Genomic DNA, 14,362 nt, shown 5'->3' on the forward strand with positions numbered 1-14,362 from the left:
CACATGCAAGCATGCAGTCCCACACACATGCACATGCAAGCATGCAGTCCCACACACGTGCACATGCAAGCATGCAGTCCCACACATGCACATGCAAGCATGCAGTCCCACACATGCACATGCGCACCCCCATAAATGCACACCTGCATGCACACACACATGCACGCTTGTGCACATGCACGCCTGCACGTACGCACGCACACCTCTCCCACTCCCTCAGCGGTGGTCCACGAGGCCCGTGCCTTCCCCCTGCCTTGGCCCGCAGGGTCTGTGCACAGCGCCTATGCTCTCACACTTCGCTCAAACTGTGTGGTCTGGGGCTGAGGGCAGCTCAGAGCCGCCACTCCCTCAGGGCGGAATTCCTCCAAGGCTCCAGCCTCTCCTCTGACCTGTGGCCGAGGCCTGGAGGCCTGTGTGTGCAGCAATGGGGGGGCAGGAGCCTCCTTTCTCCGGGATGGGGACACTGCCAGGCTCGGCTCTGTGACACGGCTCCTCCTGAGCAGGCTCAGACGTTTGATGTTTGCTGCTTGCTGCTTACTCTGCTTGCTTTGGATGGTGGGGTGCCAGTTTGTCTCCCAGACCACGCATGCCCTGGCCATCCTGACCTGGGCCTGGGGGGTGACCTACTGACTGTCTTGGCCTCACGGAGCCTGGAAGGGCAGGAGCACACGAGGTGGGGGGCCCACGTGCTGGTCCCTCCTTCCTGGGCCTCGGCGCTCCCACCCTGTGTCTCTCCTATGTCCCAGTCATCCCCTCCACCCACCCTTGCAGGCCCAGGGGACACAGCTCCCACTGTCACCAGCCCTGGGGGCTCCAAAACCAGCCCACCCCTCTGCACACACCGAGCCCTTCAGTAAACAACCTCTGTTAACCCTGAGCCTACTGTCTGGCCAGCTCTGCCTTCCCCAGACGCTGCCTGTGCTCCAGCTTCGATGACTGGCTCACCCCCTGACCGGCCTGCTGGTGACGCCTGCAAAGGCCCCTCCCTCACTCACTGAGCCGCCGCCGCAGGCCAGGGGTTGGGCTGCTCATCCACAGGTAACGAGGCTGGCCATCATCACGCACAAGCCATACTGTTCCCAAGACTGCCACCCCAGGGTGACCCCAGCCCACAGTAGGCCCTCAGCAGCAGACACAGCCCTGCCCGCCGTGGGTGAGAGATAAGCCATACTGTTGGGAGTGGGTGTCCTGCCCGAGGCCCTGCCTCCACCTGGTGTAGCCAGGACGTGCTGTGTGGTGAGACTGGGGGCCTGGCCTCAGTTTCTTCATCTGCAAATGGCTGTTGGCCAGAACCAGAAGAGGGGCTCCAGGGGCCAGAGGACGGGGTGCCCGGGTCCCTTCTGCTCTGTGCTTCCCCGGCTCATAGAAGCCACCAGGTTGTCCTTCCACCACCAGAAGGAGCCAGGAACACTCAGCCTGATTGGTTTTACGTGCTGGACGATTGCTCGTCAGCAACCAGCCCCTACTTAGCACAAATTTGGAAACCATTGATTGAAGGCCAAGGTTGGCCCCAAAACGCGAGCGATGTGCTGCCCCCTCCTGAGCAGGGCGGCCGCAGGAGCAGAGGCCAGCGCTGCTCCGGCCTGAGTCCTTCTCGCCAGGCCCCCCTCCCCCCGGAGACACAGTGGGAGTGGAAACCTGTGTGGCCCCTGGGTCGGAAGTGCCTTCTGGGCCCAGGAGTGACACCCGGCTCATAGTCCCGCGGGTGCAGTGCACCTCGCTCTGGCCTTCCCTGTTGCTCTGGATGGACAGTGAACGCCAGACGCAGGACATGAGGAGGCCCATCCCTCACCCTCTCCGAGGCACCGTCCAGAGGACCCTCAGAGAGACCAGGAGACCCCCGGTGGTGCTACCTCCCTCTCACTGGTGAGCTGCAGATGACACCACAGCCGACGCCAGCACACACACAGCCTGGTCAAGACTGATGACAGCCACTGGCGGTCACTGCAGCCAGGCCAGGAGATGGCTCGCTGCCACGGGAGACCTCACCACAGCAGGGGCTCGCTGCTCTCTGGTGAGCGGGGCTGTCCTCTGGGGTCTGGCCTTCCAGAGGCTTCTAAGATGTGTGGCTGCCCGCGCCACCTGGCCCGTTCCTCCCCCGCGCCGGCCCTGGCCCGGCCTGGGCATGGCCTCCCTGCGGCTCCCTTACCAGCTCGCCCTCGGCGCCTGGGTCCTCCCGGCAGCCTGCTCGCCCACGCTTGCCCGCGCTCCCTCCCGCGGCTGCAGGGCGGTCTCAGCAGCTCGCTAAAGGAGCGCCGAAAATAACCCCGCCACAAGTGCTTCCACCCCACAACAGGTGTGTTACTAAGTTAGAGCACACGTGTCCCCAGCTGAGGTTTGGGGGCGCACGCCAGCACCCCCGCGGCTCCCCCAGCCCCAGGGCGCGGGCAGGGGTCGGGCTGGGACAAGGAACCCCGCAAACAGCCCCTTTTCCTGGTGCGGAGGTGGCTCTTGGGCACCAGGAAACACTGTCAACACGAGTCACACAGCCCTGACAGCGCCACATCTCCGTGGACGCTCCGGGCACCACAGCAAGGACAGGCGCATCCCAGAACAATGGCAAGGAGGGCGACAGCCTCACAGGACATAAATAACGCCCAACTGTCACGTCACCCTCCCCAGAGCCGCGAGCTACGCGGCGGCCACACCTGCGCTGTGCATCCCGCCTGGCTTAGAGTCGGGGCCTGTCCTGACAGCCGAGCCCGGCCGCTCTCGCTGGCCAACAGATACTCTGAGCATCGCCCCATGAGAGCTTCCCGTTACGGACACCAGCTGTGCCGCAAGCACCTTGACGGACACGTCCACTAGTGACCGATGCCTGCCTCGTGCCCCGTGTGCGCCAGCCCTCCCGCCAACGTGACCAGCAGCATCTCGTGGCTCCTCGTAATCACGCAGGTGCCAGGAGGATGTCCATTTTACAGATGGGGAAACTGAGGCACAGGTGTGGGACTTGCCCAAGGTCACCCTGCCAGGAAGAACAGGAGCTGGGACTCGACCCAGGTCTGCCCTCAAGGCGGCTGAGTTACGGACTTGTCATTGACATGGACCTTCTTGCAACTCTGGGAGCTGCCTTATTTACCCTGCTTTGCGGCTGGGGAAAAGGAAGCTCAGAGAGGCTGTCCACCTGCCCAAGGTCACACAGCTCGTGAGGGGTAGGGCTGGGGTGTGAACTCGGGGACGCTGTCTGCTCTGCTCTCCTGCACCTGCCCCTAGGACCCCTCTTCTCTCCAAGGGAGGCAGGACTGACTGACACTGCAGATGCACAGTGGGGTGCCTTCCCTGGGCAGAGGGTGCTGGGTGAGGACCTCCCAGGAGCCCTGCAGTTTTTGTTATTTTACTTACAAAGACAGACCATAGACCATTTTAAGCAGCCATGAAAACGGCCGTGGGGCAGAGACATCACAGGTCCGTCCTCTCGATCTGTAAGCAAAATAAGAAAAACACGCCATCAGGACAGGCCCGCGGGGTGGCTGCGGGCCCCTCCCCCCGCCTCTTGACAGCAGTTTGGGGTCACCGCCTCGGGCCCGTCCATTCTCTTTTTGGGCCTCAGTTTCCTCCTCCGTGAAGGGATGGGGTTGGATCCGGGGGTCTCTTAGGGCCATTTCTTCAGGAACAGCTAGGACTCCACAAGAACTTCTGTTCTCCATCGGCAAGGGCGGGACACCCTGGTTCTTAAGAAGCTCTCTTCCTGGAAGGTGCCTGGTGACCCCACTCGGCACTGTCCTCAAGGGACCCAGAGCCCAGGTGCACAGGGCTTGAAGTCTCCATCAACAGACAGGCCAACAGCGGTTCTAAAATGAGGTCCAGGACGGAGCTGCCATGAAGGGGGGAAGCACCAAACGGGGAGAGACGTTTGATTTGACGGAGCTGGAGTCAGTGGGCAGAGGCCACAAGGAGACAGGCTGGACGGCTGCGAGCAGAGTGAGCCCCCTGTCATGACCGTAGCTGAGGGCGGGATGGAGCATCGGCTCTTTGGGGGTCCTCCCAGCGGCAGGGCAGCTCCTCACGCTCCTTCCAGAGTCTCTCCGCCCTCCTGCCTGCTGCCTGGCCACAGCAGACCTTCACGTCCAGATGGAATTTGCCCAGGGCGGTCACTGGGAAAACTCCCACAGCCCTCCAGGCGTGGTTCACGGCCAGCCTCTGGTCAGTTTGGCTCGCAGGCAGTCCCGGGAAGGCTCCGGGCAGGAGCCTCGGCTGAGCAGAGGCTCTGGCCACTGGGGGTGCTGCCAGCCAGGTGCACGGACGTGGTTAACCACCCCACTTTCAGGGAATTCTGTGGGTCAGGGGACAAATCTGAGGCCACCTTGGAGGTGGCCATAGACTTAGACACTCGCAGCATCCCGAGGAACTGAAGAAGAGAGAGAACGCTGGTCTCTCTAACCTCCACGCTCTCTCCATAAAGCCAGGACCTGGCTCCAGAGACGCGAGCCTGCGGGGCGGTGGGGGCGCAGGGGACCCGAGCCACACACAGGCCCACCACCGCACATCTGCTCACAGGCCTCATGAAAGCAGGCCGGCGGTGTGGGCTGACCCAGCCCCGCCCCAACCTTGAACATCTGGTTCCCAGACCAGTGCTTTCCGGAACATGGGCTTCTGGACCAAGAGGAAATGCAGGCTGGGGAGACCGCCCACGAGGGTCGGGGAACCCGCCTCAGAGCCCTGGCCAGACCAACAGGCAGTCTGCTGGGTTCTCCCCTCGGAACCGAACAGCACTGTAGGGGGTGGCGTTGTTTTAAGTGGGGCGCCTGTGGTCTCGGTGCACTTGGGGGCTGCTGCTGGCCTGTCATGAATAAGTCCTCCTCTCTCAGGGCTGGGCGTCTGCTGCCAACATGGAAACCATGCAGGAACCGCCCCTCTGCCCACGGAGGCCAGACGGAGCGGCCCCTGTGTGGTGGACGGAGACCCTGCCTGCGATTCAGCCCAGAGGTGAGGACTATCTCTCCCCAAAAAGGCGGAAGGGCCCGGCCACCGTCGCCACGGGAGAACCACTGAGGACACGGGAGCCCCGCGGTTCTAGGCTCTATGCTGGCACACAGGCGGGCCGGGCCCATTCCTGTCTCCACTGCACGTGGGGACCCAGGCTCATCTGGGCCCTGGCAGGAGGGGGGCCGGAGAAGGTGCAGGAAGGAGTGTTTGGCCATGAAGCTCCTACTGTGTGCTGGGACGTCCCTGCTTACAGGCAGTGCACCCGGGAGCAGGTGGTGTCACACCATTTACCAAACGGAGGCTGGGATGGGTCAGAGACTGGCCTGAAGCCACCATTCTACAAACAAGGGGCCAAGCCTGGCCTTGAACTTGGGCCACCTGATCCCACAGCCCAGGCCTCAGATGGAGGCTGGGTCACGCCCAAGCCCGACAGAGTCAGCAGCCAGGCCTTGGATGGCAGGACCAGCATCCTTCATGTCCAGGGATGAAGGGAGCCAGACCAGGCCCTGCAGTCCACCCTGGGCTCCGGGTGGCTGGAAGGGGACCCGAGGAAGCAGCTCTTACTTCTTGGCCCAGTGGGGACCAGGGGCCACCAGGCCCAGGAGTTTGAGGCCCCTCCCCCAGAGGGGGGCTTCGCTTGGGGGGCCCCTGGGTGTGGGGCTTCTGCCTCTGAACATGGGGTTACGATGGCACATGGATCCTTTTCCCGCCCTCCAAAAATGCTTGGGAGGCACTGCTAGGCCTTGGTTTTGGGGGCCAAGGGACACTGTTCCCGACACTGGTCCAAGGCTGGGGCCTCCTTCTTGACTGCTCAAGACCCAAAGCCGCTGAGTTGCCAACTTCTCTGACTCAAAGGAATGGGGCTCCTGTGGTGGCTGTGCCCTCCGGACCCCAGCCAGAGCTGCTGTGCGCACAGAGACGCCCAACCTGGGTCTGCCCAGGGCCAGCGAGACACCACCTGAGGGTCCTGTCTGCCATGTCACCGCCAGCCAAAGCCCCTGCTGACCCCAGTTCCTGGCCAACCCTCACACGGTGCTGAGGTCCAGCTGCAGAGGCCCTGGTATCAGAGCCGAGAGCTCCCAAGGCCAGAGCCGCCTCCAATGGGCCCTCTTGAAGGGTGCAGGCCTGATGGAACTCACCCACACTCAAGTAACTTGCTGTGTGACCATGGGGAAGTCCCTGTCCCTCTCTGAGCTCCAAGTATAAAAGCTCACTTTGATGGAAGGCTCACAATGTGCCGGCCACTGAGTAAGAACTCCTATTAACTCACTTGTCTCACGGCAGCTCCATGAGGCAGGGACTACGGCCGACCCCGCTTTACGGATGATGAATACCAGGCCCAGAGAGGTCAAGTAGCTTGTCCGAGGCCACCCAGCTACAAAGTAGAAGAGCTGGGATTTGAAGCTCAAAGTGTGGGCTCTGAGCCATGATGAGGGGCCCCCTCCGAAGAGCCCAACAGTGGGCATTTAGGGGCTCAGGGCGGAGGGACTGCAGCACTGGCTCGATTCACGATCAGGTTCAGAGGCTCAGACAGCTGGAGGGGCTCCCCGAGGCGCCTCTCCGCTCTGCCCGATTCAGTGCCCCGGCCCAGGGGTTACTCACTTGTGTGGGGCGTGAAGGGGGGGTGCCGTGGGGCCCCCTGGGATGTGGCGGGCGGCGGGGGCGGCATGCTGGGGGGTGTGGACCGGGGCTGCGTCTTCACCTCGGCGGGAGAGTCGGGCATCGCTGCGGCCTTCTCCTTCCTGTCTGCTGCAACTGGAGGTGCAGAGGGGAGAAAAAGAGAGAGGTGAAGCAGCTGGAGGGCCGAGGGGGCCAATGGCCACCCCAGCCCCAGCTGGTCCCCAGCCAAGGGCCCCCAGCAGCTGGGTTTGGGCCTGTGCTGCTGGGGGCCAGGTGCTCCTGGCTCTGCCCACAGAGCCAGCCCCAGTCCCAGGGCGCAGCCCTCCAGATCAGCCCCAGGTGTGCTCACAGGTGGCCAACATCCCACCCACCTGGGACCAGAGGGCGGGCTCCGGTCAGCCCATTTCGGGTGGGCCAGAGGGTGTAGCTGTGAGGACCTGGGCTGGCCAGAAGGGGCCCGGGGCCTCCCTGGGGGAGAGGTCTGGGGGAGCTTGAGTTTCCTCTCTTGCTTACTAGGGAGTTGGGCGGCACCCCCCAGGCAGGGGTCGAGGGCTCTGCCTGCATTGGCAGCTCCCGAGGGCGTGTTCAGACACAGGTGCAGCCTCCGCACCCCACTTCCGGTTCAGCAGGTCCGGGTGGGCCCGAGAATTGGCATTTCTAACAGGGTCTCTAACAGGTGAGGCTGCAGCGGCAGGCTGGGGGCCCACTCGGAGGAACCATGGTTCTTGGCGCCCTGCCAGCTCTCCGAGGCTGACGGGCTGGTCTCGGGGTCTTCCCAGGAGAGACTTGAGGCAGGCCCTCTGGGGCAGCGGGGCCTCGGTTAGCCATCTCCTGGCCCAGGTGATGCCTTCAAGCAGCCAGGCCGAGGACACGGTCAACTGCAGGCTGTTCTGGGCCTGGCCGCTCAAAGTGTGGTCCACAGTCCAGCGGGTCGGCCCCCGGACACTGGTCGAGTCCCATGGGGTCTGCCGCTCTGCTAAGGGTCAGGTGTGCGGAGAGGGAGTAGAGACGGACAGAAGAGACCAAGGCCGGGGAGGCCCTGAGCCCTGGCCCCCAGCAAGCAGGATCCTGAGGAAAAGGCCCTGGCCCATCTGACCGGCCCCACAAGCCCTGGGCCACAGCTGCCGGGCACTCTTCACAGGTGGAGAGGCGAGCCCCTGGCCCCCTCCGTCTTGACTCAGGGTCAGTCAGCGCCTGGGCAGGCGGCAAAGACCTGGGAGCGGCAGCTAGGGTTTTGGGTGGCCCAGCTGCTCGGGGTGGTCGGGTGGGCATCCTGTACCTGTTCCCAACAGAGGCCCAGCCCACGCTGCCCCCAGCTTGTCCTGCTGACACCGACAGGGCCTCACCCAACAAATGGCATTTGCGTATCTAGTGCCCCATGCTGTGCAAACTTCCCCTCCCGGCCCCCATCTCTTGGTCAGAGTGGGGGTGCCCATCGTCTGGGGTGGGGCTCTGACAGCCTCTGCACTCCAGGGCCCGTGGGGTGAGAGCAGAGAAGCCCCCCAGGCCCCGTGGAAGGCGCGGGAGCCAGTAGTCAGCAGCCTCCCCGGCCGAGGCACCTGCTGTCCGCTCAGCTGCAGCCGCCGCCCGGCCCCCCCAGCCGCCCGGCCTGCCCGTCAGGAGGCTGATGGCCGGGCACACGTGTGCCGCAGCTGTGGGGGCCTGTCAACGCCGTGTCTGGCTGCAGGGCCGGCGGCCAGTCCCCGGTGACAACCAAAGAAGGCAAACGTGGCCGCCACCGTGGGCCCCGGGCCACCCCTGTGGGGCGCAGGCCTGTCCTTGCCAGCCCTTCACCCGACCAGGACGCCCTGGGGCAGGCGGTCCCACACGCAGCCTGGGAGGGTGTCTCGGATGCCAGGCCAGGACGCCGAGGACACAGGCCTGTTCTGACTTTTCAAAGCCCTTCCACAGTGGGGCTTCGTTGGGGCCACACGGACAGAACAAGCCGGACAAGCAGAGAAGGAGAAACCCGCCAGGGATGGTGGAGGGTGCTGCCAGGGCTGGGCTGCAGCGCGTCTCACCCCGGCTCGTCTGGTGAGACCGGCGCCGTTGGGGAGGGGCGACCGCGGGCGACCGAGAGTGCCCAAGATATGGGCTGGTGGACACACTCCCCCCCGGACACACACACGCCCGCCGGTGCCCGGGACCTCCCCTGGCAGAGGAAGAGAGGCCACCACCCTGGCCTGGGGCCGCCCCTCACTCAGGGGACCGAAGGCTCGCTGCTGGCAGCTCTGCTCTGGGCACGCGACAGTCATCGCTCCTGCTATTCTCACAGGAACCCCGCGAAGGGATGCTGCGGCAGACCTGTTTTATGGGCACAGAGAAGGGCAGTGATCTGCCAAGGGCACACAGCGAGTGCGGGTGTGTCTCTGCAGGGGCACGTGGGTCTGCAGGGTTTCAAAGCCCCTGGTAGTCATCAACGTGCGCTCTCCTTCCTGAAGAGGCAGCAGTCATGGCATCGCAAGCCAGCAGGACGGAGGCTGCAGTGGGGAGGGGCTTCCCCACTGCTCTCCCAGGCCCCACCTCCCATGCTGGGTTCTGGGCCACCACCAGGGCTGCACACAGTGGGACCACACATGTGCAGTAGGGATCTCGTGAGTCTTCCTTTTTTTGTTGAGGAAGATTAGGCCTGAGCTAACTGCTGCCAATCCTCCTCTTTTTGCTGAGGAAGACTGGCCCTGAGCTAACCTCTGTGCCCATCTTCCTCTACTTTCTATGTGGGACGCCTACCACAGGATGGCTTGCCAAGCAGTGCCGTGTCCGCACCCAGGATCCAAAACTGCGAACCCTGGGCCACAGAGAAGCGGAACGTGCGAACTTAACCGCTGCGCCACTAGGCTGGCCCATCGTGAGTCTTTCTTGAATCTTGTTTGAGTCCCGGCTTCATTGCCCTCTGGCTGTGTGACCCGGGGAAGTCACTTTGCCTCTCTGAGCCCACTACTCCTCTGTAAATGGAGCAACAGCAAGCCCCTTTCCAGTGTGCACACGCCAGTACACAGTCAAATTCGGAAAAGGTTTATGGAGCAACTCGTGGCTGGGCCCAGCTCTGCAGGCTGCCCCCACCCCAGAAAGCAGAAAATGACGAGACCTCTAGGAACAGCAGAGGCGGTGTGGAGGTGGTGAGGAACAGCATCTGTGGTCAGGGAACAGAGCGCAAAGGCCTGGCAGAGGGCGCGCAGGGCCTCTGGTTGAGCAGGCCGCCTGCAGGGGAATCAGGAAGCGGGAAGCGGGGTCGGCCGGGCGGCTGGCGAGTGTGGACTGGCTGTGCTGCGAGGGCAGCAGGGAGCCAGCGAGGGCTCCGCCCGGCAGCAGAGCGGGTCTCTAGCGTGCACCGTCTCTCCGCCTAGAACCCGTCAGCAGCTTCCCCGACAGGTGCTTCATTGGTCTCACCTGAGCTGGTCGCCCCTCCCACCCCTGCCGGCCCCGCCACACCTGCCTCCTCCGCCTTCCTCCCACGCCCAGGGCGCCTGGGCTCTGAGCCGAGCACCCAGCCTGGAACACCCCTCCATCCCTCCTGGGGACTCAGCTCCAAGCTCACTTCCTCAGGAAGCGCCCCCCACTAAAGCTGTTTCACACCCCCCCATTTAGTTCCTCCAGAAGGGACGTCACCCCACTCTGGGATCATCTTGCTCCCTGGCCCACCTGTTTGCAGGGGCTCGGTGCTGGATGGGGCCTTCAGAAGGCGGGCCACGCATTCGCTGGACGCGAGACAGGGACACGAGGTGGAGGTCACCACCAGGCAGCCCTCCCAGAGGAGCCGTCTGAAAGTCTCCCCACTCAGGGGCTGGAGGGGGCAGGTCCAGAGGGGTGTGGCTGCCCCAGCTCCAGGACGAGCCGACCTCGGGGCTGGGGGGGGCACACACAGCGCATCCTGGGCGCTCACCCTCCTCGGGGCCGGCCGGGCGAGGACGGCAGGGCAGGTCAACCCACAGCGCAGGCCATGCAGGAGCTGGAGTCTGTCCCTCCCGGAACGAGTCGCTGTTCCTCTGAGCCCGGCTCCTCGCCTCTAAAGGGGGTGCACCGATCCCCTCCTCCCTGGGGGGCGGATGGATCAAAGGAGGCAGAGTGGGGACGAGGCCGGTGGGGGCTGGTGCCCACCACAGTCCCGCCATTACGGCAGCAGCTATTAGCTATTATTATTAGCCTGTGCCTCCCCTGAACCCCAAGCCGTGTGGGGGCCCTGACCAGCCCATGCTGGGGCCCAGCCTGTCCAGCGTGATGGCAAACAGCGTACAAGCCGCTACAGGGGCAGCCTTGCTCTCCAGGTGCTGGCTTCCTGCCCTGTCCCCTCTCAAGGCCCTGAGCCAGCTGGGGCTACTCCCTGGCCCCCAAGACCCACCATGATGCTCGGACCCTGGCGGCTCTCGCACGACCTCATTGCCCGGCTGGCAGCCAACACAGGGCCGTCCAGGTGGGACCCTGCATGCACGACAGGTGGGCAGGAGCTGCCGGGGTGCGGGGGGCTCGGGGAGGGGCCCCACGGCATATGCTGGGTGCTGGAGCCGGTGAGGGCACAGCTCCCGTGTCCCGCCAAGGCTGTGAGGGCGCCAGCTTAGCTGGCACAGCTCCCAGCAAAGTCCAGACCGCCACCCCGAAGACCTGGGCAGCTCTTTCCCCTCCCCCCGTCTTGGGTCCCCCCTGGTGTCCTCTCCCGGTGTCCTCAGCCCCAGATGGAGGCAGCCCCACCTGCACATCCACACAGCTCCTCATGGGATCCTCATGCCCTCCCAGAAAAGCGTGTCAGGGCCCGTGTGTCCAGGCTCCCCAAGGTCACCCCGCCTGTGAGAGGCAGACCGGGCCTGACCCCGTCCACTCAGCCCCGAGCTCGAGCTGTCCCCTCTGCACCCACCCCAGGCCTCCGTTTCCCCCACCGCTGATTCCGGGGTCCTCTGGGGCTCTCAGCCCCACAGCACCTCCATCAAACGGCGGCGTCCCCTGGACAAGCCCCCTTTTAAGGGGCTCTGGTTCGGCGAGTCTTCGGTGGGGCCCAGGCAACTGGATGTGTGTCTTTTAAGTTTATTTTTTCTTATAAAATTAACATGTAACAGTAAGAATAACAGCTGCCCCCTCTAGTAGGGTCACCACATGCCCCAAGCGTTAGCTCGCCCACACCTTGGGTCAGGAAAAGGAGAGTGACCCCAGGACATTTTTGTTTTCTTTTTTGCCAAGGAAGATTCGCCCTAAGCTAACATCTGTTGCCAATTTTCCTCTATTTTGTATGCGGGACGCTGCCAACAGCACGGCCCCGATGAGTGGTGGACATCCACATGCAGGATCCAAACCTGCAAACCCGGGCTGCCAAAGTGGAGCACGTCAAGCTCACCCAGTACGCCACAGGCCTGGCCCCAAGACTGACTTTCATCAGGAATTCCACATGCCGCGTCCTGCTCGTGGGTTCACCGCAACTTCAGAGCAGCCCCAGGAGCCAGGGCCCTTTATGACTCCCGTTTCACAGAGGGAAACTGAGGCTCACAGAGGGCAAGTGACTTGCTCAGGGTCTCAGAGCCAGAAGCACAGAGCCCAGTGGCAGCAGCCTGAGCCTGGGGCCTCTGCATGGGGCCTCGAGCTCCTGGTGAACCAGGGTTGCCAGGGAGGTTAGAGAGTTCCGCAGCCGGCCCGGCCGGAGCTCCGTCCAGTGCTGTCTGCAAAGGCCGCGTGGCCAACCAGAACACGGAGGGCGGCTGCCTGGGGTTTGAGGTTGGGGTGGGTTCATTGCGCCGAGTCTCGGGTGACGCCCCGACTCTGGGGCAGGTGAGCACGAGGACCACCTGCCTGGCTCCACGGGGCCCTTTCCAGATCTCAGATGCCCCAGAAGAGGAAATGAGCCCCAGCCACCGGGTCCCTGGCCTCTGCAGCCCCGTCAGCAGCAGGCGGCAAAGCCAGTGTCCAGAGCAGCCCAGGCCCCCGATCGCTGTGGGCGTCCCGTTCTTCCCAAACAGCCTGTCAGGCCCAGCTTCGCAGGTGCGGAAACTGGCCGTAGCGAAACTCGGGTCCAAGTTCACACTCGCGGAAGAAAGCGCAGATCTGGAGAAGGGACACGGGGCCTTGTCACCCACACCGGGGTCCCTGCTGGTTCCCCTGGAGCCCTGCACGGTGTCTCAGCCAGAACAGCAGCCCGCGACGCGTGCTGAGGGCTGGTGGGGGACAAGTCTGGGGGTGCCGGGCTTCACGCCGTGGTCCTGGCTCGGCGGTGGGCAGAGGCGAGGAGCCTGCCGTGCAGGGAGCCCCACCACGCACAGAAGAGAACATTGCTTATCGAAGGGCCCAGCCAGCCAACTCACGCAACCTTCTACAACCCTCGGACGCAGACGGTGCTCTTCGCCACCTTACAGATGGGGAAACCGAGGCACAGAGAGGCTCAGCGGCTCACACAGCTGAGAAGGTGTCTGTCTGGGCGTGGAGCCAGGCGTCCGCTCCCTCAAGGCTGCTGCATGGAGCACCGTCATCTGCTGCTCTTCTAGTTGTCCACCCCCCACCCCACAGGGGCTCTCTGTGTCCCTCCCCACCCTGCATCCTGGGGGCTGGGGGCGCCGGCTGACGGCGGTGTAGCTGGTGTCTTGACGTGGGGTCTGAACGTGCAGGAGCCACGCGCGACGCCCTGGTGAGCGAGCCGAGCGGGCGAGCGGAGGCCTGCGCCCCCCCCAGCCGCTCCTGGGAGCCGGACTTCCTCCCCCAGCCCCGCCCTCGCCCGCGGCTCCCGCCCCTCGAGAACATTCCCAGACCCGGGAGGCGCTCCCCAGGGCCCGTGGGAGACCCTGAGTCTTTCCCAGACGGCATATCCAGTTCCCAGCTAAACGTCTCTAATCCGTCCACAGAGGAAGCAGCTCTCCAAGGCCGGGCGGAGCGGTGGGAAAGAACACGGAATGTACCGGAACGAGCCGCTCCATCCATCACTGTCCCTGTCCGCTTGTAGTTCCCAGCCCGCCCTGCCAGGCTGAGAACTGGCCACAGCCCAGCGCTCCCAGGCCTGGGGTTCTAGAACTCTCCAGGGGAGGAGGCCTGTCAGCATCAGCACGCCTCAGCTTCCCCTCAAATCCACGTTGCTGTGGGAACAGTGAGCCCCTGCTTTGATCTTTTGTGGTCTGATTATTTCTGCTGTTACCATCTGACCCTCACAAAAGCTGAGGGACATATGGAGGCAGGCAGGCAACAACAGGTCACCTGCCTCAGGCCCTTTGCACAGGTGCCGACAGGCCGACGGGTGCTGAGAGGTGACAAAGCTATGGTGGCCCTGACCTGACACTTCACACAAACCACCTCACCTTGTCCCCACAATAAACCTATGAGGTGGGCAGATGAGGAAACTGAGGCACAGGGAGGGAAGCTGGCCTTGACCTCAGGGGCCGGACAGCCACTCTCTCTGTGGGGTTTTGGGATGCACCCCTGTGTGGACACTGGGCAGGGCACTGCTCCCAGGGCCTGGCTGACCCGAGGTGGACACAGCCCCACCTCAACCCCTTTCTGGGAGCTGACCTGCAGGCAGGGGTTCCTGATGCCTGTGGGAGGCCAGGGGACCTGGAGGTTCCCGGCCCCCTCAAGTTCCCGGGATGATGGAGAGGCCGGCCTTGGGAGCAGCAAGTGCAGGAGCAGAAACCTCTGTGGGGCGGCTGTGCAGCGGGTCTCGGGGCATGGGGCGGGGTCCTCCATCTGGGCAAGGGCACCGTGCCTCAGTTCCCCTCTGTAAAGGGTGGAGCCCAGGGACTCGGGGGGGCCTTTCGGACCCTGCCCGCAGCCCAGCTCCCACATCCGCAGGAAGGGATGAGGGGAGAGCACACACGCGCACAGGGTCCGCCACTGCCGGCTTGCGGCTCTGCCG

The 14,362-nt window shown here is 64.1% G+C and overlaps 1 protein-coding gene across 3 annotated transcripts in view; it reads right to left on the minus strand.

Moving 5' to 3' along the window:
- The window catches only part of CBFA2T3 (CBFA2/RUNX1 partner transcriptional co-repressor 3), a 95,016-nt gene that overhangs the window by 21,559 nt on the left and 59,095 nt on the right, over nt 1-14,362 (minus strand). For 2 of the 3 annotated variants that reach the window (XM_046681037.1, XM_046681039.1), the window contains exons 2-3: nt 6,529-6,681; nt 3,343-3,420 (exon numbers count right to left, since the gene is read on the minus strand). In XM_046681037.1, coding sequence (XP_046536993.1) covers nt 3,343-3,420; nt 6,529-6,681 — 231 coding nt within the window. The remainder of the gene's footprint in view (nt 1-3,342; nt 3,421-6,528; nt 6,682-14,362) is intronic. The other variant, XM_046681038.1, reaches the window with a different exon arrangement.

Source organism: Equus quagga, chromosome 13 (assembly GCF_021613505.1).
Source record: "Equus quagga isolate Etosha38 chromosome 13, UCLA_HA_Equagga_1.0, whole genome shotgun sequence".
In the NCBI taxonomy this organism is placed as follows: domain Eukaryota; kingdom Metazoa; phylum Chordata; class Mammalia; order Perissodactyla; family Equidae; genus Equus; species Equus quagga.